At 40.7% G+C, this 25,531-nt stretch overlaps 1 protein-coding gene across 2 annotated transcripts in view; it reads left to right on the top strand.

Moving 5' to 3' along the window:
* Positions 1 to 456: 456 nt before the first annotated feature.
* The window catches only part of LOC126401969 (semaphorin-5B-like), a 41,611-nt gene continuing 16,536 nt past the window's right edge, over positions 457 to 25,531 (top strand). The window contains exons 1-10 of one of the 2 annotated variants that reach the window (XM_050063572.1): positions 457 to 577; positions 8,740 to 8,781; positions 18,867 to 19,055; positions 21,525 to 21,624; positions 21,733 to 21,778; positions 23,069 to 23,131; positions 23,439 to 23,537; positions 24,665 to 24,878; positions 24,963 to 25,248; positions 25,348 to 25,483. In XM_050063572.1, the coding sequence (XP_049919529.1) occupies positions 18,911 to 19,055; positions 21,525 to 21,624; positions 21,733 to 21,778; positions 23,069 to 23,131; positions 23,439 to 23,537; positions 24,665 to 24,878; positions 24,963 to 25,248; positions 25,348 to 25,483 (1,089 nt within the window). In that variant the 5' untranslated portion in view covers positions 457 to 577; positions 8,740 to 8,781; positions 18,867 to 18,910. Of the gene's footprint in view, positions 578 to 8,739; positions 8,790 to 18,866; positions 19,056 to 21,524; positions 21,625 to 21,732; positions 21,779 to 23,068; positions 23,132 to 23,438; positions 23,538 to 24,664; positions 24,879 to 24,962; positions 25,249 to 25,347; positions 25,484 to 25,531 lie in introns of both variants that reach the window. The other variant, XM_050063571.1, reaches the window with a different exon arrangement.

The raw sequence follows: 25,531 nt of genomic DNA, 5'->3' as shown, positions 1-25,531 counted from the left end.
AGATTTGGAAGACATTTGGTGGCCTTCGGGACAAGAAAAAGTTAATAGTGTTAAGTAGATTTTTGTCTTTTTTGTCTTAACTTGTTATACCAGTGTCATTGCCCATTTTATTGTTCTCTCCCAACATTCAAAAGGTTACACTAGGTTACTCAGGGCTTGTCTTCAAATGCACCAAAGGGTCAGTTTTATTATTTTAACATTGATATCTGTACCATAAATTTGTGCCAGCAGTGTTAACTCAGTTTTTTCACACTGATTGTTTCACATCTCACACACACACTCATGTGAAATCCTTCAGTTTTATTAATATTCTGGCTGCTCACTTTTCATACAGATGAGCCTCACTCCTGCTCTAACAGATGGTGCTGCAGACTTGATAACACTTTAGGTCCACCCTGGCTCTTGACAGCACCCCTACTGGTCTGAATTAAACCTGTAACTTGTTCCCGTTCACAGAGCCGCAGCAGAGTCCAGACCTCTGGATAGCGGGCTGCTGTGAACCTGCACCACCTCCCGTCTTTGAAACCTGACTGATTAATCTCGCAGCAGGACTTCCATGATGAATAAAAAGTGAAAGGTAAGCTCGAGAACCATTTAGTTGTACAAACTTAATTTCACGAGTGAGCTTTTGCGAGACAGCACCACACTTCTTATCGCTTTTTGTTCCATTTAGTCCCGGCGGTCAAAGACTTAACACCGAACTCAATTCAAAAATTAAGTTTTTATGGTGCGGAGCTTTCAGGGAACCATCAATAACCTTAAAACATTTATGAAATCCATGATTAGGGTCCGCTCTCCAATTCGGCTTACATGTACCGTGCAGCAGTTAATGCAGTAAAATGTATTTCTGAAAAACACATCGGAACGCATGCTGTGGTGCTACAGTGAAAAATAAGTACTTCTTATATCAGTGCTATCATGCTGTTGCACCGCGGTGTATTAGTGCAGAGGAAGGTTTTGGGAATTACACGAAAAGTTAAATTAAAATGTCAGCTGCAGAAGCTTCATCAGCATTCATAAACACAAAAAGTACTCTTTAAGGTATGAATACAGATTAAATGGAGACTGGCATGCCACCTGTTTAAAGTGGCAGTTTGCAGAGCTGCAGTAACTATTAATCACATTTCACAGTAAATTATGCATGACAAGTTTTAGATGATAATGTCAGAATACACTGGCTGATCCTGTTAAAAGCTAATACAGTTGTGATTTGCTTCAGTATTTTGCCTTCACATTTAAACTATCATAATGAATACATACACCTGAATTATCTCCATCCTCCTTGTCAGAGGACCCTTTTAGACAAAATAATACGGTAACAGAGTGAGCAACAAAACTAGAGGAACAGCTTGTCCCATTTTTTGTTCTGCTATGGTATTTCTCAGTTTAAAGATATGTTAAACCCTTAATTTCACATTTTTACTGATGAATGCACTATTTACTACGCGTGGGTAAATAGTCTAATTTCTCATATCTTCATACTTTCATGACATTTTTAACGGGGTATGTGGTATATTACAGTTTTGTGTTAAAAATGAAACAACAACAACAAAACAATAAAGCTGAGCTACCGCTGATTGAAATCGTTACAGTGCTGTGTTTCTAATATGCAATTAGCCTACTTAGACAAGTGTTGCTAGGTTTAAGTGCTTAATGGCCTATAGAATAATGAATAAATAGGAAATAAACGCCCTTCTTGCTGGAGGACCTAATGACACTTGTTGCCACAGCGCATACCAACACATCGGTGGGCTGAATGGAGATGATTTGTTGAATAAAATCGTGTAGCTAATGAGTTGCTTTTGTAGCTGGAAGACGTAAACGCAAGATAAAGTTATATGTGACAACACTCCCAAACAGAAGCAGAGGCATTTTTCTTTTTTACTAGTCCTGTAATGTTATTCTGACCGCTCGCAGTCGCCATCGTTCTCAGCTCAGCTGCTTGTTCTGCCAGTAGAGACTGACCTCTGGTGGTGCGTGCTGTGTACTACAACAAATCGCCTCAATACAGCATCTTCGTATCAGTTTATTAAAAAGAGGAGCGTCTCTTCTTTTGACGGTATTGAATAACTTTGGGATTTATAAATACCCAAGTAAACCTTAATACCTTGACACAGCCCATGCCTACTGTTCACTCTGTTAGGTAATAATAACTTAATAAATCTATTTAAGAGACTAGGCTCCCCTACCGTGCTTTTCTAAAACATGACAAGGTGACAGCTCTCGAATAGCTAGGGTCATGACAATTTTGCACCTAAAATGCAGGTAATTACCAGTTTAATCAGCTTTAATCCATCATGTTTCCTTTTTTCGTCAGCCATGCTTTTGTTCGTACCCCAGTAAAATGAATGGAAGCCAAAGGCTGAGGATGAAAAACAGATCCAGAAACCTCTAAGAAAAAGTAGTTAGCAAGTGATCATAAACAGACAAGGACCAACCATGCAGGAAATATTAGATGTATTCATTGATACTTTATGGTCAAAGACATTACTGTACAGGAGATTTATTTTTTATCATATTTTCCACCACTTTTCAAACACAAGCTTACTGGAAACAGAGCCGCTAAGAGCTTTCACTACATACAAGTGTTGGCTGCTAATATATCCCCCTAAATGGAAGTGGCGTTAAATCATTAAACTGGACGCCTGAGTGTGTTACCCACAGACCTCCGCAGTTTCACATGAGGTCAGGCTGAAGTGGAAAAGGAGAGAAAGATGGATGAGGAGAGAAAGAGCGAGTTTAGTGCTGAGGGGCTGATGGACAGGCGGCCGGGCGTTAAGGTTTTCTCTACTCACAGACCCCAGAATTTAGTCTTTGAGACGGTGTGTGTGTGTGTGTGTGTGTATGTGTGAGAGTGAGAGTGTGTTTAACCTTTATTTATTCAGGGAAAGTTATGTGATTTTCTCGGAAAACTCAGTGGAAAGCCGCAGTCTTTGAACAATATTTGAGATTTTGCCTTTTAGCATAGTAGAAACACAGAGCAGTCATTAAGGGATTCAAACTACCAATCTTTTAATCACAAGTGAGTGACAGTTTTAGTAAGGAGTTTTGAGATGCTAACCTAACCCCCAGTCAAGAAATAGCTCAAAGGCTAACTGCTCTGAAAACCACAGTCTCTCATTTTTACATTTCTATTTCTGCACAAGTAAATAAACAACATAGGAAGTGTAAATAAGATTTTCCCCCACATTGGTCAGCCTAGTCTAGCAGCTCCCCCCTGCTCATAGCTCATGTTAAGTTAGGCAAAGCACGTCCTGGACCTACACTAACCTAGAGGAATTTGATGTGTCATATTTAGCATATTTCTCATAACTTTTCACATTAACATTTTCCCCAGAATTTTTAAACTCTCCATTTACTCTTGAGTGTCCTCACTGGGCTGCTTGTCTAACCTCAACGCTGCTCCTCTACTTGTGTGTGTGTGAGACTCCTGTAAGCACAGTTTTATTGCTCCAGTAGAAAGGTAAACCTCAGTGACTTCTGGGTTTTAAAAAATCAACACAGCCAGGTTTGTTTAGAAAAGGAGCGAGCTGAATGTTTGAAGCGTTAAAAGTCAATATTTCTTTGTGACACACAGACCATTTTCACAGTGGAGCGCTATGTGCCGGACAAGGCATCCATTGAGGGCTGTGACGCGTGTGGGAGGCTGGCGGTGGGGGGTCAGGTGCTGGTTTTTGGGGGTTAAGAGTTGTTGGGTAACCACTGTAGGCCTCCTTTGCAGCTGGTCATGGATTAATGGAAGTCATTGGAGATTAACTAATGTGCTTAATTCATATAAATACTTACAGTAGGTTTGTGATTAGCTGTACATTTCCTGTCTTGATTACATACACCCGCAATGTCTTTTCTAATCCAGAACGTGTGATGTTTTAGCTCCAGAGGTGGATGGGTGTACAATACACAGGACAGCAAAAACGTGATTAGCATTTTGCATATATGGTTAAAGGATAACTTCAGTATTTTTCAACCTGGACCCTACTTTCCCATGTTTTTTTGTCGAAGTGGCTTATAGGAACAACAGCCTTTAAAACTGGGCTTGTCATCACTTCCACCATCCAGTAGTCCTGCCCCATTTCCACTGAGCAGTACAGTACGGTTCAGTTCGGTACACTTTTTTCCGTTTTGAAAAGTTGTGGATGGTACCAATGGAACTGTTCAGTACCGTCCCCATTTTTGGTCCCCCCTCTGTTGGGGTACCTAGCACACAGATCTGGTACTAACAGGTGGAGCTGTGAACACTGCAGTCAGTTGATAGTTAATAGCGGATGGTCACTCTGCTCAGGGCTGAGTTGTGGCTGGTTCTGAGACTTATGTAACCACTGATCATACAATGGGGAATTATACATATATAAGTAGACTGTAACTATAAAATGAAGGATTTTTTGCTGCCTCTTGGTAACTTGTAATGTTACTAAATGCATGAGTTGATGACGGGAATCCATCAACACACCTTAAATTTCATTGTGACATCTTTGACCATTAATTAGTTTTTATATGACTTACACTTTTAATAATGAGTGGATCTCCAAGCATTAAAAAGATATATTAATTTCGTCTGGGTTGTGTGAACTGCATATATTGTTATTGTCACTTGGAGAAAAAAAAGCGTAGCGGAGCGTCATTCCTGTGGGCTCCGGCAACACCAAACACCTGAGCCTGCCTGAGAAGAATTAAATGCACAGACCTGCTATTTTTGGTATTTATGGTGATTGTTGGAACAGTGGAAAGATGAACAAAAAGGTCTATCTCTGTAGGGATCCTTTCATAATGTTGTCAGACACTTAGAATAACAGTATGAGCCTGTCAGTGGCAAAACAACCACTTTTAGTGGACTTACATTGATGGCACATAGTTGTCTTGAGTGGTTACATTGCAGCCTTTTTTTCAGCTGGCTGCAGCACTCTCGCTTAATACTGGTCCAGTTTTAAGCTTTAATGCTTAATTTTACGCTTTTTTTTTTAATGATCGCTATAAAGGACAGATAATCAAACACGTACACCACAAATGGTACAAAAATGCTCGTAACAGCTACTTGAGTTTAACCTAATGTGCTCAGAGGTGGACGCACCATAAATATTTTGAGCTTTTCAAAAGACGCTGGCATTTAGAGGCCATCAGAGGTAGCTGAATATGCTCTAAACTTGAAGTGATAAATTTTCAGAATCATACAAGGTGATATAGAAGTCACTATCATATTCACTCGTTAAGTTGACAGCTTGGAGGCCGTCTTTTTGCTCCCCTGAAGTGTTCTCTGTAATGTTCAAACCTGGCCATCTCTCACCGATCGTGGTTTGGTTTTCGCTCAGCACCCCCCTGCGTCTCACTGTGCCTGTAATCATTCAGCCTCAGCAGTGACAGGAGGGCTGTAAAAACAGAGCCGGAGGAGGTCATTCTGAAGTTTGCACAGGAACGAGCCATTCATCGTCTCAGGGGGGTTTGGTACTCTGCTGTGGTAAGACTGAGGCTGAGAGAGATGAATGTCCTGCTCTGTAAAGGTTGGGGATGAGGCCGGGAAGTGTTATTTATCTCTTATGCTCTGCTGGGCACACGGGAAGCTAAACGATCCTGTCGTTTTTCAGTGGATATGATTTATTAGTGCCATTAATTTGCTGAATAGGAGGTCACCCCTTCGCCTTCTCAGATTGGCACTTGTGTAGCCAGGCATGGCTAGTGTCGCTGTCAACAGTATGAAAACCTGTCACACCTTCTGCTTGTTGACACAGAGTATGTCCATGTTAAGACAGTTAATTTGGAAACATCATGTGTGAAAAGGACATGTGTCCACTGTAGTGTTTGAAGTGTGAAGATCTCCCTTCCTGACCAAGCTCACCTAGTCTCCTTCCAAAAGCTCTCTTTTCTCCTTCCATGCCACAAAGCCCAAGGCGCCGTCACCAGACTTATCCACTTCAGAGGCCATCTTTGAAATACTCAGACACTGTGTGCAGTGGACAGAAGGTGAAAACAGAGAGAAAACGTATCTCGGTGGCATACAAGCACTGTATATGTGATAAAATAGTCCAAACTAAAGGTACACTTACAACTTTTTGAGGGGAAAAAAGTGCAATTATACCGATTCAATTCAGTTTAGAAGTGAATCCTCTTGGATGAGAAGTGAAACATCTTCAAGAAACTCAACCAAATCCAGCTGGCTATGATATAGCACTTTAGATTATCACTGAATGTTGATGACGCTTTGCATTTTGAGGTCTAAAATAGTTCGAGGGTTCTCCTCTGTAAATATGGAATGTTAGACTTATCTTGCATGCATTAAATGGATAGTTCAGATCTTTTAAGGTGGGGTTGTGTGAGGTACTTAGCCATAGTCAGTACATTACAGTAGATGTTGGACGGCGTGTCCCTGGTTTGGATAATTAGGCAGGAGTACGACACAAAAGAAAAGAAAAGCACTGCTGCGGATGTATTTTAGCCAGCTAAAAAAAATAAATAAAAGTTTAAGTGTACACTACACTAAGGATATTTTTACTGCCTTACGTTGCTGTAGACAGCCCTTTGGACGGGGAGCTTGAGTCCCCCATCTTTGCTCTCGTCGAAGCCACAAGACCCCATTGACAAAGACAGCAATTTAACATCACTGAAAACAGGAGCTGCTGGTCTTCCACTGCCTTGATCTGTTAGTTAGTTTGTGTTATGTGTGACTTTGATGAATCAGAATTAACCCGTGAAAACGTCACAGTCACACAATAACACAACAAACTAACTGATCAAGGTGGTGGTAGACCAACAGCTCCTGTGTTCAGTGATGTTAAATTACTGTTTTTCTCTATGGAGTCTGGTTTCGAAGAGAGTGGCTTCAGTTACCCTTCAGAAATTACTGTCTGACCGCAAGTTAAAGAGGTGAAAATGTTCTATATGTAGCATACACATAAACCAATAGTGATTTTTTTTGGTGGTTGAAATATGTTTTGCTGCTGCCCCCGTCCACAGCAGTACGTTGCTTAGTGTCCGTGTCAGCATTTCTGTCTGCTTCTCCAAACTGGGGACAAGCCAACTGCTATCTCTTGTAGGTAATATATTGACCATGGATAAGTACCTCATACAGCACCACTTCAAAAGATCCAAGCTCTTCCTTTAATAAAAGAAAAATCTTCTTCTTCCTGGTGTTGGTTGCAGCCATCCCTATAATCTCCACTACTCACTGTGAAAGCTGCGTTCAGGGATGATACACAACTGAAGCATGTCACCATTGCACTGGCTTGCTTAAGTAAATATCACAAATATATCACAAACAAAAAACCTTTCCGGCATGAGGAAAAAAAGTGCAATTAAAGAGCTTAATTTGAATGAACCTGAAGGACTTAAAGGAACTCAGTCAACACATACAGGGAGTAGACTCTTTTTGTCTTTGATGGGTCACAGTCAATCGACTGTACCAGCAAACAGTGACTCTTTCTGCTGGCCATCAGGTGACTCTGGAGGCCAGACGGGGTTTCTTTGTTTAGACAAACAAAATGTTTGTCTGAGCTAATGGCATTTGCTATTGACTCTGCATCCTCGTTCATTTGCACGTTGATGATACTGCAGCTGTGCTCGACCAACACTGAGACTCATTTTGTATCCAAATTATTTAGAATTAACCTCAGATCACTTTATGTGTACTGATTCAGATGTCGATAGTTGGTTTAAAGAAGTTAGCCCACAGTTTTCAGCAGCTCACTTACTCAATGCCTTTTAATTGTTATAAGTAAACCTACATTTTTAGGGTTCTGGTTTGCACTTAAAGAGACTGTGCTCTTCTCACAGCAGAGAGTTTCTCATAGGAAAATGTTTTGACTGGAAGTGGTTGTAAAACTGGAGCAAAAAAGGTGTTATGTGGCCTCTATCCATGATGATATAGCCTAGTTTGACTACTTTATATCCCATGAAATTTCATGGGAAATTTCCTTAACAGTAACTTCAGTGTACGCATGATTCAAGCTGTCTGTTCGGTGCAAATAGGCTTCAGAGAAACTGATCTAAAATGTCATGAATTGGCTTGCTGCTTCCTGTTTGGTGCTGGGGAGAGCTCAGCTATTGGTTATTGACAGTGTTCACGTCACTGCACTTCAGCATTTGTCAGAGCCAAGACTAAAAACTTTCAATTACATAAACATGTTTGATTTTATTGGAGCATCAAGATAAGAAAAAGAGTTTTCTGACCAACTTACACCGAACGATTGAGATCACAGCAGCGCACACCAACAAAGATAAAACTCTCATGACTTTATTCCAACATTGAACATTTGTCTGCAGCAGTAAAACCACTTCAAAAGTCGTTTGCTGCCACTAAAGGCAAGGCCAGAATGAAATAGCAAAGTCAGATTAAATGTTTGAAATATCGTGTTATCAACAAGGTATTTGCAGTTTCCTTGGATTCTTGGATGTTACTTTTTTGGCCCTCTGAATCCATTGCGGCGAGGATGTCACTGGCAGCCGGTTTGGCCGTTAACAACCTTAATCTGACCTAATTTTTGCCTAAATTTGAAACTGGATCTCCTTAGGATAACAATCCAGACACACACACGCACACAGGGCAGACATCCCTCTCTATTCAGAGAGTTAAGTTTGCTCTGCACAAACAGGAATGCTTTGCTCCCCCCCCCCCCGTCTCCCCCATCACACACACACACACCCCTTCACTCCCCCCCTCCACCTCCCTGCACACACTCTGGTCAGCGTGCCACTGTGTGCCGATGTGTAACAAGTTCTCATACCTCTTTCTTTCCCTCTCACCATGTGAAGGATCTGTGCCAGCCGTTTGTCTCCCGGATCAGTTTGGTGATGGTGAGCAAGTAAGTTTATTTTCCCGCATGTATCTCTGTGTGCAGTGTGTGTGGAGGTTGGCTGTTTCAATGCAATTACTTATTCTTTTGTGTTGTGTCCTTTCTGGCTTTGTGTTGAAGTCGCCCACTTTTTGTGGCTGTTTTTCTGCCTGTCTGTCAGTTTGTCTTTTTCCCCCCCTTGGAGGCTAGTTTCTGATTTAATGATCTATAACATGACCCCCGACCTCTCCTTCCCTCCCTGCTACCCTTTCATTCCCATCCTCAGCGCATGTCGCTCTGTCTCTCCCTGCGGAGACTACATGTTGCATGGACAGACATGTGTTAACATTAGGAGGTGGGGTGGGGGGGTGTTCAGGTAATGTGTAGTGGATATTTCCTTTGTTCTGTCTGAGGCATGGGTGCTGAAATTGGCATGGGGATGGTTTAGGAGAGAAAGGCAGAGGAGAGACAGAGGAAAAGCTTGGATCAATAGCTCCAGTCTGGATTCTAACATTATGTCTGAATGGGTGTAATTTCTGGAGCCTGACTATTCAATATAAGCACAATTGGCTTTTTGTCAAGTGGGAGCCACATGTTGCACTGATTATAACCTCGGATACTGGGGAATATTTTTGACTAGAAGCAGCACCTGGCAATTTGTATGTAAAAATTGCAATTATTCTCTCATTTTCCCCAAAAATAATTGCTTGCAACATGGCTTGCACCCTCATAGATGACTAATAGGATCAAGATAGACTTACAGATCTTTAATTTGGTTTTCTTTTTATGGCATTTTTATTGAGAGTGAGTTAGGAGCATGTCTGGAAAACACTAGTCATATCTGGCATCACAGTAATCCTCTCACATGTGCTTTAGTCTGTAATAAGGACTAGATTTTATGAGCTCCCTCTCCATGACAACAGCATCAATTAATTCGATGCAATGGATTAATCGTTGATGTACTACGACTGTTAGTCACCCAAGAGTTTCACAGACAAAGACAGCTGGTATGATAGTATTAGACTGACCCAGACTTGCACTTTTTTGTACTGGGCAGCAGAACGAAAAGCAAAACATCCACTCAAAGGTACATTTAAGAATAAATGCGAGGAGAGCTCTGGAACACAAACTCACCGTCATACTGAGATAATAAAACTCAAAGCAATCATTTGTATTCTGCAGCACACCATAATAAGATACACTTAAGAAATAATGCCTGGAATATTTTTCTTCCATTTACAAAACCTCCTCATGGGGTGGACAGTATTGTGTAAACACTGTTAAAATCTAATTAAATCCAATACAATAGCTATACATCATATTACCTCTGCGAAGCTTATTTGGGACTCTATTTTGAAGACTGTCAGAGCTGAACTCATTAGTTTTGGAAACAGTTTTGAACCTCATCTCATCTTATCTCAATATGCATATAAACTTGCGACGTTCCTGTTTAAATTCCACTTATGTTTCGTTTATTCATTTACGTACCACTGCACAAATTTATATTACTTTTATCATTTGTTTATATTTAAGCCCTGTATCTTGTACTAATTAAGTCTTAGATTCAGATTTTGCTTTTACTTGTGTGATTTTTTAAAGATATTTAATGAGCATTGTTGGAGGGAGACGACCGCTTCTTTGATAACATGATAAGAATACTTGAACTTCGATGGTGCTTGGCCAGTTGTCAAGAAGATGGCTCAGTTGGCATCACATGACCTTAAGATGGAGCATCAGTCATGTGATGACAAGAGGATTTATAGCCTCTGCAGAGTGTCTTATTTGTTGATTACAGCTGTTGTCTATTTAAATTTGAGGCAAATACATCATTTCACTCTGAGCTAGGCTTGGGTAGTATGAATTTTTTTATACCTTCATGCCTTCCTGAAATTTCCTCGGATATTTCATATTTGACGGTATTTGTGTGCAGCGTTACCCAACTCCCCTCCCGACCGGCAAGTTTATGATGTTCTGCAAGCTCCCTTAGCTTTTTCAGTCTAATAATTCTTCCACTTATTTCATTATTAAACAGAAAAATACAACCGTACATCTTCTGAATTCAAGTCTCTCCACCAAAGACTAATGTTAGCTCAATTGCCTTCTTAAATCATCTTAAAACACACTTCATTCACACTTTACAGAGCTGTGTTTCTGGCCACCTGATAAATGCAAGATGGCATTAAAGTACCATGTGCCCCAGGGCTACGACTTGTTCACGGCCCTCCGCAGGGACAATGTCCTGTAAAGCCTATGTCCTATTTTGTATCTAACAGTTCTCCAACTGGGTTCGAGTTGACTGATTCTGGTCTGGCATCGTGACATGAAACGGCAGTTTTTAAGTTAAAACAAACAATGAGTGCTGCTGGGGGACTCACAATTAACCAGTCACCGCCACAGGCAGGACTAACGGCATTGTCTAGCTGTTGTCAAGCATTGTCAAGCGGTGTGCCAGAACCAATGAGGAGTAATAACAAAGATGGCGAGCACTATAGACGAGATAGACGCTGCTATCAAGGCTGTTTTAAGTTGACATATCTTGTCATTATCACCTGACATCGTAGTTTGTTTTGCTTTGCTCGGCTGTACTCTTAAAATAGGTATGTTGGCATCAGTGTGGACTTAAAATGATGTTAGATTGAGGCCAGTATGTTGGTCTCTAGTGATTGGTTAGGTAAAATTCAACCCCCCTTCCCCCTGTAAATCTGTGAGAGTGAACACAGTGTCTGACTGAAGATGGAAAACGCTGATGAGTTGATGATTCTGTTTGATATCAGGCAACTTTAGCTGTCTCCATCACACTGAGACCATAACACAACTAGTATTGAGTGTAACTAATTTTCACTCCTGCCACCTAAAACTAGAAAAAAAGGCACCTTCACGACCTGTCAAACCTGGACAAACATCAGCCACGCCTTATTTGCAAACAAGAATGATGAATCAGAAAGCACTCATGACTGATGTTTAATTTTATGACTGTTAGGGCACCAAATACAAGTCATCTAATCATTTTAAGCCCATTTATTGGCAATACAGAAATGGCAACATCAAAAGGTACAGGCCAGAGCACCGCACAAAGTCAAGCATATTTTTTTCCCCTGTGATTTTTTTTTTTTCCTTGTGGGCTCTGTCACATTGTCTGGCCCGTGCTGTTAAATCAGCAGTGGATTAATCTAAGTCCAATATTCAGTCTCCTTTTCGCTCTGTATTGTGTTCCAGCAACTCCTGAGGGAAATATCTGTCTTTTTAGCTGCTAAATGCTGCAACATATTCACCAGCGTTCTCCCAACTGTGTGTGTCTGCTGTGCGGTGCAGGGCAGGTATTGTAAGGGATGATTGGGCAGACATTTTCAGTCATGTCTAATGACTTTCCTCCAGAGGCAGAATGTCCTGATGGTGAAGCATTTCAGAGAAAGCAAAAGGTATGCATTTGGTTATTACGCCCTGTCATTATGTCTTTCTCCCAGACAGCATAAGAAATAGAGTTGATGATAAGAGAACAGAGGGAGACGGAGAAGAGCGAGTGGAGATAGGAAGAGAGGGATCGGTGCAGCTGTGTGCCTCTTTAGGATTCCTGCTCTCTACCTCCTCTAGCCGGGGCCAAACCGGCATCATTAGGTTTGGCAAATTACCCGAGCGGCCATTGTGGCGCAGCCATGGCACGTTAGTGTGTCTTTTTAACTGTGGCTAAACTCAGTCTATTCACTTGTAAAAGAGAGCAGCCATTGGCAGATAGTTGGCAGGTTGCACAGAGAGGCCATTCACCCCAGTAGGAAGGAGCTGAGAACACTGCCTCGGAAATGGTCCTCTCTGAATATTTTGATGGAGAGACTTTGGATGCCCTCTCAGTGTCCGTTTGCTCCAACCGAACTGACTTTATTGGTAATTAATATTACTACTTTATAGGTGAGACCTGCTGTCATGTGGGAGCTGCTGCTGTAACAGTCAGAGAGATTTTTAGGAGTTTGCTTCTGGTAGCAGCTGTTGTTTTGTGAGCCGTCATTATTTAAGGAGGAATTTGGGATCCCAGGTTTTTTCGGTGTAGGGAGGTGGGGTGGATTCACTGTTTCTTTTAATGATATTTGGATGACGTCCAAGTACAAGAGAGTTTAGACAAGAGGCTGATACACAAAGGTCAAACGCTGGACTCCCTCCTTTTATTTTTAATGCCACGGAGGAACAACTTACCAGGCTTCTGAATGAGGAAATAATTACTTGTAATTAATTTCCCTGTCATATATCACCTTAGTAAAGAGGATTTGTCAGGATTTTAATGAAGCACACTTAACATGTAACCCAATGTCTCAGCATGCTCATTTTGTAGCCTGTGTAATCCTGGTGTAAGTGTTATTAAGCATTTTCAAGGTCTTTGTGTATCTTTTGTCATCAGATCATGACATATAATTCCCTATAATGGCTGATTTGTAAGAAATGACTGAAGGGGTTTCACTCATCCTGACAGAATAAGAAATAGCACCTTCACAGTGTCAGTATGGCTGCCCTGTTGGCGCATTCAAACTTAGCGAGCTTAGTGGTCACATGGCCACAAAGGAGATTCATCCATGCTTTACTCTCCACTCCATCGAATCAACTCATTCATCTATAAGCAGTGAAGGTATCCAAGTGACACACACCATGGGAGGGCCATCCCTTTGGCTCCTGAAAAGACTGAAATGTTCTACTGCTTCAGTTTGTCTGAAGACAAAGCCAAGAGTGTTTGAATAGAAAGTTCTTGAAATAAAGAAGGGAGGCTCACGAAAACACTCAACTTCCATGTTGCTTTAATTTTGCAAGCATGCTTTAAAATCTTAAGATCAGTATCTGTCTCTGGAGCTTGCAGACACACACGGAAAAAAAACCCAACTCAGAGATTCTCAATTTCTTTCTCCCAACTCTAAAGTCCAATAACTAGACGTCAGCTTCTGGAAGAAAAATGGAGAGTTTCACAAAAACCTCTGCAGTGTGTAAACTTTGTAAAACTTTGATGAAGGGCTGCGGAAACACTGCTGCAGTGTCCAAACATTTGTTAATGTGTCACAGCAGTTTCAACAGAGACCACGGAGGCTGCAGGTAGTTCTGCTAACCTTTGTAGCGCAAGCATTAAAGATGATAAACATGCAATTTATTTTTTGACTCTTTGCTTTTGCTTCTGAATGACTGGCTAATTTCACAGCCACAGGTCCTGAAAAAGGACTTAAAAGGCAACTTTGGTGTTTTTCAACTTGGACCCAATGTTCCCATGTTTCTGTGTCGTTTCAGTGACTTATGGGAACAGCAATATTTTAAAGTGGTCCAGTCTTGAGTGAGAGTCTTGCAACCTGCAACCACAAAACAGGCTGCTATGTAACCACTCGGGTCAATGTACATCCACTAAAGGTGTTTGTTTTTGTCACTGACAGGCTCTGATTATTATTCCAAGTGTCTGACAACATTATGGAAAGATTTTTAAAGAGATGGACCTTTTTGTTGAGGAGTAAGATCAGGTGATTGTGGTGATGGTAATTTATTGGCTGTTTCTGGTTGAACAAAAATGATCTTACTCTGTAACAAACAGGTCTGTCTCTGTAGGGATCCTTTCCATACGTTGTCAGACACTTCAGATAGCAATCTGAGCCTGTCAGTGGCAAAATCAATCCCTTTTGGTGGACGTAAACTGACAGTGCATATTGCCGCGAGTGGTTATATTGCAGCCTGTTTTGTGGCTGCCAGCTGTAGCTCTCTCGCTCAATACTGGGCTAGTGTCCAAAACTGGTCTTCCCATTTGTCACCAAGACACAAAAACATGGGCAAATAGGGTCCAGTATACACCGACGTTCCCCTATAAATAAATGAATCTGAGAAAGACAAATCACCATTTCCTTGTACCAGCCAGCATCCGTCGATATATGCAACCTGTGACAAGAGGTCACAAGTAAATATAGCTTCTTTTTTAAGGTGTTACAAGTCAAAAAGTTTGGGAGCCGCTGATTTAAAGGGCTGAAGCTATCCTGATGTGTACATACATCCATAGGGGTAGTACTATAATATATATTTTTTCCCATACAGGGCTTGTAGACTTGGTCACTGCAACAAATCACATGCTGGTGATAAAAGTCAAAGTGAAATAAGAGGACCGGTAAGCTGTCTATATATGGGCAAAGGCTTTAAAGTAGTTAGCAGTGAGCTGTTTTTGTTGCAGGGTCTCCACATGTGATGGATAACAGACCCCTCTGCAGAGTAGGACACATTTAATGACTTTAGGCCAATTATTATCATCGCTTTGGTCAACACAACTCATTTTCAGTGGCTCTAGTTTCTGGAAGACATTCAAAGGATCTGTAATCCCACGAGAATTGTAACCATAACTGCAGCTGCAATGGATGCTAAAAGATAAAGTATACACCTGTCATATATTTTGCTGTAGTGATACAGTGAACCAAACTTTATTCACGGCGGCTACAGGAGGGTTAAAACCTTGGCAGTGTTCCGCTCTGTGTGGAGGTCACATGTTGGCTCCGTGTTCCTGTGGTTTTCCTCCCACAGTCCAAACACATACAGGTCACATGAATCGGAGACTCTGTATTTCTAATCTCCCCACAGGTTGTTAAGGCTTTATGGTGTTTTTCCAACACAGGCTGTTACATGAATGACTGAGTGTTCTGACACGCTCATGGCTCTGGGAAAACAGGCTTGAATGTTTTTCGCCTTTACTTCCTACTTTCTGGTCAACGCTGGTTTGCTCCCAAACCTAAAATATCTTACTCATTGAGAACACATTGTGATCACTCAAGTTACATTTGGAAACATCAACTTTGTAGTCTCTACTGCTGACAACACAAACAAGCTTTTGAGGTCTTTATTTAAGACTGTTTGTTCAAATTTTAAAGCTGGAGTGCTGAACTTTTGTCTCCCCCCTCTGGCAATAAAAGCAATTACATACACAATGACTATGAATACCTGTAGGAGCACTCCCTTCAAGTATTTTTTTTTTTTACTTTAATCCTTTAATCTGTTTCTTTTTTATCGGAAGCATCCTCTCCAGAAACTTTTCTTGGACGCTTCCTAGGATGTTCTAGCATAGCTTCTGCCAGAGCTCCTCCTAGCTGCTGCTCAGCCACTATGGTCTGTCCCCACTTCTTTTTCTTTCTTAATTTTTCATTTCAAACTGTCAACATACAAAGTACCAGAAGAAAACATCAGAATTATGCAAAAAAGACTGTATATAAAACTAGACAACACATCTCCTCTTCCTCCCACTGTGCATAAATTAAGCCATATATTCAGGACATGGCTGCTGCCATCTTGCACTGGCAACAGCATTTGGAGCCTGCGCAGTAGCAATCTCAGCAATGTTAAGTTCTCACCCATCCAACCAGTCGCGAGAACACCAATTGGCCCACACAGTTGTCAGTCATGATGTCATTTCCCCTTTTTGTATCATCAAATTAATTAAAACCGAACTCAAAAGAAAAGCAAACGCTTGAATGTACACCAGAGTGATAAGAACTACCAAAAATGACAGAAACCATCTTTGGGAAAAATTAAATTGAGCTGTCATGTTGTCTGTCTTTATTATATAGTCTATGACTGACACCAAAACTCTGCTATACTGAGAAACAGAGAGCTTTCCCTGGTGGCAGTAAGCTTAATCAGCATTGTGTGAACTCATTTGGCGAAAGCTTGAATGTAACAGAGGCTCATTTATATGTTAAAGTCCTAAACTCCAACTTTAAGAGGACTTGTATTTACATTTTCCTGACAAGGGACCTCTTGTGGTTATTCTGGCCATGGCTGTCCTTTCTCATACACCGAGGCAGAAGTGCTTTAATATTATTTAAATGCTGAAAAACCTCTCAGGAAGATGTTCGGGGTGTGTGATTGGGCGGACACCAAGTTTCAAGTGTCTTGTTTGCATGCCATCTCCTACCAACAGTCAGTGTTGTCTTCTTTTAACCATGACTATGATCATTCTATAGCCTTAATTAAGTACTTTTAATTGATTAAGCATGAGCTTAACAGAGGTGGTGTTCCTGAAAATGCTCATATGAGTCATTTGGAAGGCACAGACAAACAACGTATTTTCTTATTCAGATATGAGGACTTGTTAAAATTAGCATGCAGACTTCATTTTTAACTAGGGCTGATTACAGAGTGAGAACCCATCTGCACATTTTCTAATGCCCCTGAAGAATCTGACTGACGTCTGCTGCTGCTCCCCCTCACTGTACTGAATAGACAAGTCTCCGAACACTAGGCCTCTCACTGGCCGGCCTTTGCACGGTGAGAGGAGCATGGCCACAGAACAAAAGCGAGGCCAGCGGTGAAGGCTCTGCTCCTGTCGCTTCGTTAAGCAGCAATGTCAGACCCAGCAGGTTGAAAAACCTCTGCCTCCACACACATTCAGTCCTCCTGGTGAGCAGTAGACAGGCACACATTCACCGCCTCCACTATCCAGAGCTGCGAGGAAATTAGTTAAAGGGTTAAAGGAGGGTGGGAGACATTTAACAAACCTGCTAAACTGTAGCTCACAAGAAGTATTTTTTGTAATGAATGTGAAATTTAAAAATAAATAAATGGTTTGATTATCATGCAAATTTAAACTAATGTATCCTTCAGTTTGATAATGAACGGTGCACACTAGGCCCACTTATTGTTCTCTGCTGATTTCAGCTGACAGTTTAACTGCTTTCGGTGCAATTTGTTTTCATGGCTAAGACATCGACTGACACGTCTTCTGCTTTCAGCTGTTGCTCTTCAACTGTTTGATGGACATTTTAACTGCCTACAGGTATTAAAACAGCACAGAAACAGGATTCAGGCTGCACAGTTAAAGAAACACTTCAGTCATAGATTCTGTGTTGTGTTAGGAAAAGCTAATGTAGCCTCGAGCCTAAATGCTCATTTATACTCCTTTTATGTAGCAAAATAGGTCTCTTCAATTCAAACGTTGTGATCGTACTTTAGTTGGCATAGATACATCCACTTGATGGCAAGAGAGGGCAGAGTCAAACATTTCTGACAATAACAAACATGGCGACGGTGGAGGAGGTCGTCGAGCTCATTAAATACAGCACATGTTACACTGCCCCCATGATTTGTGGTGGTACTGCTGTGTATTGTCCATATCTGTAAGCTTTTAGAAAACATTCACAACTATGGATGACTTGAACCCAGAAAACGCAGATGGCTCTGTCCATATACGCATGTAACACTGACCATAAATCAGCCATAAAGCAGAGATGAGGGGCGAGCTACAGATTCAGTCAGCAGTCTGGGATTGGGCATGTCATCCCCTGCTGTGTGTATCTCATGCTAAAAATAACAGTGAGATGCTGTAACAGTAGAGTTGGCGTCATCCTTTTGACCTGGATGTCCGTATGTTCACACAGTGGTGAGAGAAGAGCTCCATTTGTCTGCTGTATTTCAACTGTTTGCCTCATTCTTCGAGTTTGGCATCACTGAGGGAACTTCTCAGATTGCTATCTCAGCTCTTCACTGCAGGTTGTTTAACATCATGACCAAATGTTTGACAGTATGCCTGACACAGGTGCTGGCATTGATGCAGCCTAAATCATCAGCTAATTTTTTTTTGTGCCATTTTGTGACACGCTCTACGTAAAAGAGCCTTTGCTCTGGCCCCTGGGCCTTTGGTCATCATCGGATCATAGTCTCTGAGCAGATTTGATGTGTATAAATGAATTCTGATGTTGATACAAAGACCCTTCATGTGTCTCACAGTTCAAAGTTCACACCCCTGTTTGGCTCCGGGCCCAGGCTCGTCTTTGAATAGCTCTCCTCAGTCATAAAGATCTCTGTTGATGGCACCCTCGGTTTGAGAGTCGGCATTAGAGAGATTGGCGGCTCTGGCCTTTTGAGGTGAATTAGCCATGACCGAGTCCTGCTGACACTGAGGGGCTGGACACCCAGGGCAGATAGACAGAGCCAGCAGAAAGACTGCTGGGCTGGCAAAACTAATTTAAATGAATGGACAGGCGGACAGAGAGCAAGGAAGGGTGTGCAGAAGTGTAAAGTGCTATTACAGATGCTTAAGCTTTATATTTTGGTCACAAGATTTGTTGTCATCCTTGTTGTTTAATGTGCTTAAATTGACCGACTTCTCCTCTCCGACAGGTGTTTCCTGAGGACCTGATAGAAGACTGGATGTGGTTGTAACTATGGTTACGTCAGGGTGGGGGGCGTGGGCCCTCTCCCCCTGTGGCCTCGTGCTGATCATCTGTTCGTCTGTGTGTCTGTCCCAGCAGCCTCACATCAAACCAGCAGACTGTAGTCGAAAGGAGCATCCTGTTGTCTCTTACCAAGGTGAGTGCGTCAACATCAGTCTGCTTTTCCTTCAGCTGCACATATTTGTTGGTAAAAAAAAATCTGACATTAAAGTTATACATTTATGAGAAAAAAAATGGGATTTTCTCTGTGATTAAAGCGGTAAATTTCCAAGAAAAAAACTCACAAATGTGCTGCCAGAAAGTCAGGTGACGTAGTATAAAGAGTAACAAAGACCATGTAGGGAGGACAGTTGTGATGGATGAATTTGTACAGGACTTTCACCCAGGAGACCAGAGTTTGTGTCCCACCTGGGTCATTGTTAGCTGTTAGTTTTAGGCTTAGCTGACTTAAAGCTGCTAAATGAGTGACTTTATCACTCTTTTTAATATGTCACCTGACTTTCTGGTAAATTTAACACTTTTATCTCAGAGAATATCCATTTTTCTTTCCTCAGAAATTTAGCCTTTTAATCTCAAGGAATTTCCAACATTATTTATTGTAAATATACAACTTAAGTCTCAGAGAATTTTCTTTTGTGTGTGTGTGTGTAAATTTACCACTTCAGTCTCAGAGAATAACCAAAATTGTTTCCTGTAAATTTACCACTCTAATTTTAGAGAATATTCTTTTCTTTTCCTCATTAATTTACCACTCTAATCTCTGAGAAGTGTTTTCTCGTACATTTTCCGCTTTAATCTCAAAGATTTTCCGGGGGGGGGTTCTCATAAATTCACCACTTTAATTTCAAAGAATGTCTGGGGTCTTTTTTCTGTTTATTTATCATGATGATCTCAGAGAATATTCAGTTTTTTTCTTGGAAATTTACCACTTTAATTTCAAATAATATCTGAGTTTTTTTCTGTCAGTTTACCACTTAAATCTCAAAGATAATTCTTTTTTTTTCCTGAATTTTTTCCCATTAGATTGTCCAATTTTTTTTCTCGAAAATTTACCACATTAATCTTGGAGAATATCAGAGTTTTTTCTTGTATATTTACCACTTTAATCTCAGAGAATATCTGAATTTTTTTTTCTCTTAAATATACTCTAATTTCAGAAAATATTACGTTTTTTCCAACTTTAATCTAAAAAAAAATTTCCTGTTTCACCCAGCTCCTTTTTGTGTACCTCCAATGTCCTTAATACGCTGTCGTATGTCTCCTACTGAGCTGTTGGTATAACGTTGATGAATATAAGTGTGTGCATGGACTCAGTGTTGGTTGCCACAGATCGTTATGTCCACAGGCATGTGCACAAAATTAATTTGAATTCAGTAGCTCCTTCTGAAATTCTCTGTCGTCTAAGTGATGGTTTGTATTTATGTCATATTGTTGCCCTCTTTAATGGTGTTCAAAGTGGAACAGAGACCTCAAAAATGATGGTATGGAAGAACCAGGATTTAGTCGTTGCTCTCAAAGTGTTGCTTCACATTTAACATGAGACGAATAAAGAATAACTATTATGAAACACGAGGCTTGAGTTAATAGAGACAATAAAAGCACGGCAGTGTTAAAAGCTCTCAGGTGGCATTAATCTGTATTAAAGAGCTATCTTATGCATCAATGCTCGCAGTTAAAATTTATAGGTTTTATTATTCTAGAATTATGTTTGGACATTTCAACAGACAGAAAGGTTTATATGAAATGAATAAATGTTTTGAGTGTCTACAGCATGGCCTCATTAAATGTCCTTATTCAGCTGTCTAACAACTGTGAAAGAGTCTGTGATGATATTATTTTGACAGGATGTCATCTTCCATTCAGCTCAAAGTGTCGCACTGGCAAACTATGTTGTTATTGTTTTGGATACTTTGTCCCACAAGCTAGGCCGTCCAATAAAAGGGACCAGCGTTAATTTAGACACCAGTAAATTGCTCTGAAGCAGTGTGGGAAGGATTCATTTGTTGCACTTTATGTGGTTTGTTCACACACTACCCAAAGATGATGTAAACAGCCAGTGGCTTGTTTACTGTTCAGTTTTTGGTTTGCTGTCATCCTGCCCGGGGTAGAGGTTTTAAATCAAGTCCATTTAATTTAATCTATTGTAATAATAAACTTTATTGATAGAGCACCTTTCATAAACAAAGTCACAGCGTGCTTTCCAGGGTAAAAAACAATGTGCAATTAAATAAAGTCAGGCAAATAAAAACAGAGAGAATAAAATTAAATTGAAATGTACTGCAGTACAATAAAAGTCATACCAAGGGCATTGCTTTTATTAATATTCCTGTTGATACTGTAATCATTTCAACCAGCCTTTTTTGAAGCCTTGTCCTGAGCCTCCATTCTGGCATCAGGTCAAATAGCTCACAGGAAGTCGCAGAGCTGAGGGATCAGGTGATTCACTGCAGAGAAATGTGACACATCAGTAAAACACTGAGGGGCCTGGAGCTGTGAGCCAGGTACCATTTGGTGGTCAGGGGTTCCCACACACTTTTTTATCATGACTCTGCATGACTTTTCTCCCTTACATGTCCCACCATCCTGTTGTTCTCTCTCTGTCCAGCGCTGAGGCCGTGGATGTCGGAGTTCTCCCACCCAGGAGTGAAGGATTTCTCCCAGCTGGCCCTGGACCTGAGCAGAAACCAGCTGATTGTGGGAGCAAGGTGACAAATAAATACACTTAAAGCGGACAAACAGCATCCAGTCAACATGTTGTCAATGTACAATGTTGTCTGCTGCGTTATCTCTAACATGAAGCATCTCTTTTACAGAAACTTCCTCTTTAGACTGAATTTGAGCGACGCCTCACTTATACAGGTAACATTAGCCCAGCCAAGAGCGTAAGTTGTAAGAGATAAGAGATGTGACACCTTTTAGTTTGTAGTTTAACTAATTTCTCTGTTATACAAGCAAAAATTTGAATTGATAAAAATGAATAAAACTATATTTGATTTATTTAAATATGTACTTTAAATACTTTTTTTTACATTTTTAAAAAGTAATATGGTGAAAAAAATTCTGTAAATATTTATTAAAAATTTTAAGTGAATGTGTTTAATGTGTGTTTTTGTTTCACACACACGTTTTTTGCTTAAAGGAATAGTTCAACATTTTGGGCATATTTTCTGCCGCTCTTAGTGATCATTTCAACCTTTCAAACCTTTTGAGTTTTGATACTTTAGGAAGATATAGCCATCATGTGTACGGTTACATGAGTAAAATTAAATACATTGCTTGTAATGTATTGATTCAGCATCCCACATGTATGTAGTCTGGCTTTTTAAGATCAATACCATGAGAGTTACCTCTTCAGCCTTGTGTTGCATTCATGTGTTGTTGGAGTAATCTGGAAAATGAGCCCTTCATCCTATTTCATGGCTCACCTGAACTGTTTCCTTTCCTCTTTGTTACCAACGTGTTGTTTAAATGCTCCTAGTTTGTAGTATCCATGTTGTTTCCACATTACAGCTTAAAGCACATGAACACACTGAAGTTGGAAGATTTATTGAAGTAGCACGTAAATGCACCATTGACTTTGGCTAGTGGAGGTCTCTCGAGGACTCAAGTCCGATTTAATCGATCCTGGCTCGTTCACACTTCATTTGCTCTCGTTCAGTGAGTGTAGCTGCCTGGCTGTCGGGACTTGAGTCCGATTTAATCACGTCTCATTCACCCACCATAGTGGGCAGCGTGAGCAGAACCCCATGATAAGAGGGCGAATTGGAAAAGTTGGGTTTCATGAACGCTCGGACGTTCCTCAGGCTGACCCGGTTAATACTGGACACCAAAAAACAGTCGTTAAAAATGATTTGTTTGGTCTCTTTCACACATCACTAGCTGTCAGGTGTGATAGCTTAGCTTTACATAGAGACTGGAAGTAGGAGGGAAACAGCTCTTCTGTCCAAAGGCAAAAAAAGTGAATAAGCATATTTACCAAAATGTTTAACCAGTCCTTTAAATTTTGTGCAAATGTTCCAGGTGTGTTTTCTGATTTTCTTATTACATGTAGCATGAAGTGCCGGTACCTAAACTTCTGTCTGTGCTGTGATGCTGTATAAGTTAATTTCGTTGTAAACAAACCAAAACATTAATATTTTTGTTCCCCAGGAGGCAGAATGGGCGCCCGATGAAGACACAAAGCGCTCATGTCAGAGCAAGGGGAAGTCTGAGGTAGTGTGTCATGTCATATAACAGTCCTCTTTCACTCTATTCAACATGCGGATCACCTGAAATAAGGTTTTATTAATAGACCTTTTTCACAGAGGACATTTTGACATGTCACAGTTCGAGAAGCACAGGTGTAAATAATGAAAATAATGATGGCTGAATTCCATTTAGCTGCTTTAATCACATGTTGCTGGTATTGTGCATGCTTCCTCACTGTCACAAGTACTGTGACTGCTGCGACAAGTCAAAATGTCTGCTGTGTGAAAGGCTAATGATGAACAAAGCTGAGTTGTGGTGTGTTTGTCTGCAGGAGGAGTGTCAAAACTACATCCGGGTTTTGCTTATAAGTGGGGGGACGCTCTTCATGTGTGGGACCAATGCTTTCACCCCAGTCTGCATAACCAGGCAGGTTGGTACAACAGTTGACCATCATGAGATGTGATGAAGCAAGTTTTGTTGAGCCATCGGGATCAAAATTAATCAGAAAAAATACAAGTGAGAACTCATTCACAACAGAATCTCAAGACAATTTAAAGCCTCTTTAAATTAGTTAAATAAGTTATTTTTTGTACTGTAATGAAATAATTCAAACTAAGTGCTGCCTTAAGGTAGAAAAAACACATTATGCAATCTTTGAAAACTGTCAATAGAAAGTCTTTTTTTTTTCAAAATCGTGGAAACTGATGGTTATTTTCATTTCTCATTTTTGATTAATCCGTCAAATATTTTTCTTATTGATTAATGAAATGCTTAGACTATGGAATAGAAAAATAGTTTAAAAAAAATTCCTGTTAGATTTCTTTCAAATCAAAAGATTTTCCATTTACATGGCATAAAAGAGAAAAATGGATAAAATCCTCACATTTGAAAAGATGGAACCAGTAAATTGTGAAGCATTTCTGTGCAATTAAAAAAAAATGATTAATGACTCATCATTTCAGCCCTAAAAAGGAGGCTTCTTCTGTGAAATGAATGCTTATGAATAATTGGTTTTGTTGGCTTTATGACCCTAGAAGTTATTAACATAAATAACAGGTTTTTATAAAGACACCTTTCACCACCACAAAAGTTAAGTAAATTAAATTGCAACCCACAGTGCGAATCAAATATTAAAACAGAAGCTGCAGATTCTGTATTTCCCTCTAACAGAGTTCTGCAGGAATGAGTCCTAAAACCCAAAAATAAGTTAGCAGTTTAGCACTTCCTGGTGTCCATGAAAGTTAATGTTTTTTTTAAAACTGGTTTTAAAGTTAGATGCCTGAAATAAGGTCTGTGTAAAACAAGCTTCAGAGACTATACTGTTTTGTTTTAGCAAAACGGGTTTGTATCATAAACGTTTGTTTGCCACTGGGCTAATTTTCTGCGATGATAAAAAAAAATCCAGTGAAAAAATACCACTGGCTTGTTGTCGAGGGAACCAGACCGACGCTAACTTACATGTTGGCTTTAAAATAAACTGTATCACCGTAGCACTCTTTCATTTATTCGTTTGTTGTGAATTCAGTTGTGTTTTTATACGTTTCCACCTCCTGTCAGATTGATAACATCAGCCAGGTGTTGGACACAGTGAATGGTGTTGCCCGCTGTCCCTATGACCCACGCCACAACTCCACTGCCATGGTAACAGAGCGGGGCGAGTTGTATGCTGCTACAGTGATCGACTTCTCAGGACGTGACCCCGTCATCTACAGGAGCCTGGGGAACATGCCGCCACTGCGCACCGCCCAGTACAACTCCAAATGGCTCAACGGTAAACAAACACTAACTTCTCTTGTCTTCTCTTGATGTGTGTGGGTGTCATATGTTTTCATTCCTCCTCTCATGTGTCTTTTAGAGCCTAATTTCGTGTCTGTGTATGAGATCGGTCGGTTTGCCTACTTCTTCCTGAGAGAAACTGCTGTTGAAAACGACTGTGGGAAGATAGTGTTCTCTCGCGTGGCCCGGGTCTGTAAGAACGATATGGGTGGACGTTTCCTGTTGGAGGACACCTGGACCACCTTCATGAAGGCCAGACTCAACTGCTCACGCTCAGGAGAAATCCCCTTTTACTACAACGAGCTGCAGAGCACCTTTTACTTACCAGAGCAGGACCTGATCTATGGCATCTTCACCACTAACGTGTGAGTAATAATGTTCATTGTGGGTTAACGTTCTTTCTCAAACAGAAAATGGGAGTGCTGTTGTTTTGTCCTGTCTAATCACACCCTCCCGTCCTTTAGGAACAGTATATCAGCTTCTGCCGTCTGTGCCTTCAATCTGAGCTCCATCACCCAGGCCTTCAACGGACCCTTCCGCTACCAGGAGAACCCCCGCACCGCCTGGCTCTCCACCCCAAACCCCATACCCAATTTTCAGGTAACTCACATGTTTAAACAACCTGGCTCCATACAGCTATTCTTCTCT

Source organism: Epinephelus moara, chromosome 15 (assembly GCF_006386435.1).
Source record: "Epinephelus moara isolate mb chromosome 15, YSFRI_EMoa_1.0, whole genome shotgun sequence".
NCBI classification, from domain to species: domain Eukaryota; kingdom Metazoa; phylum Chordata; class Actinopteri; order Perciformes; family Serranidae; genus Epinephelus; species Epinephelus moara.
This window is presented reverse-complemented; position numbering and strand designations above follow the sequence as displayed.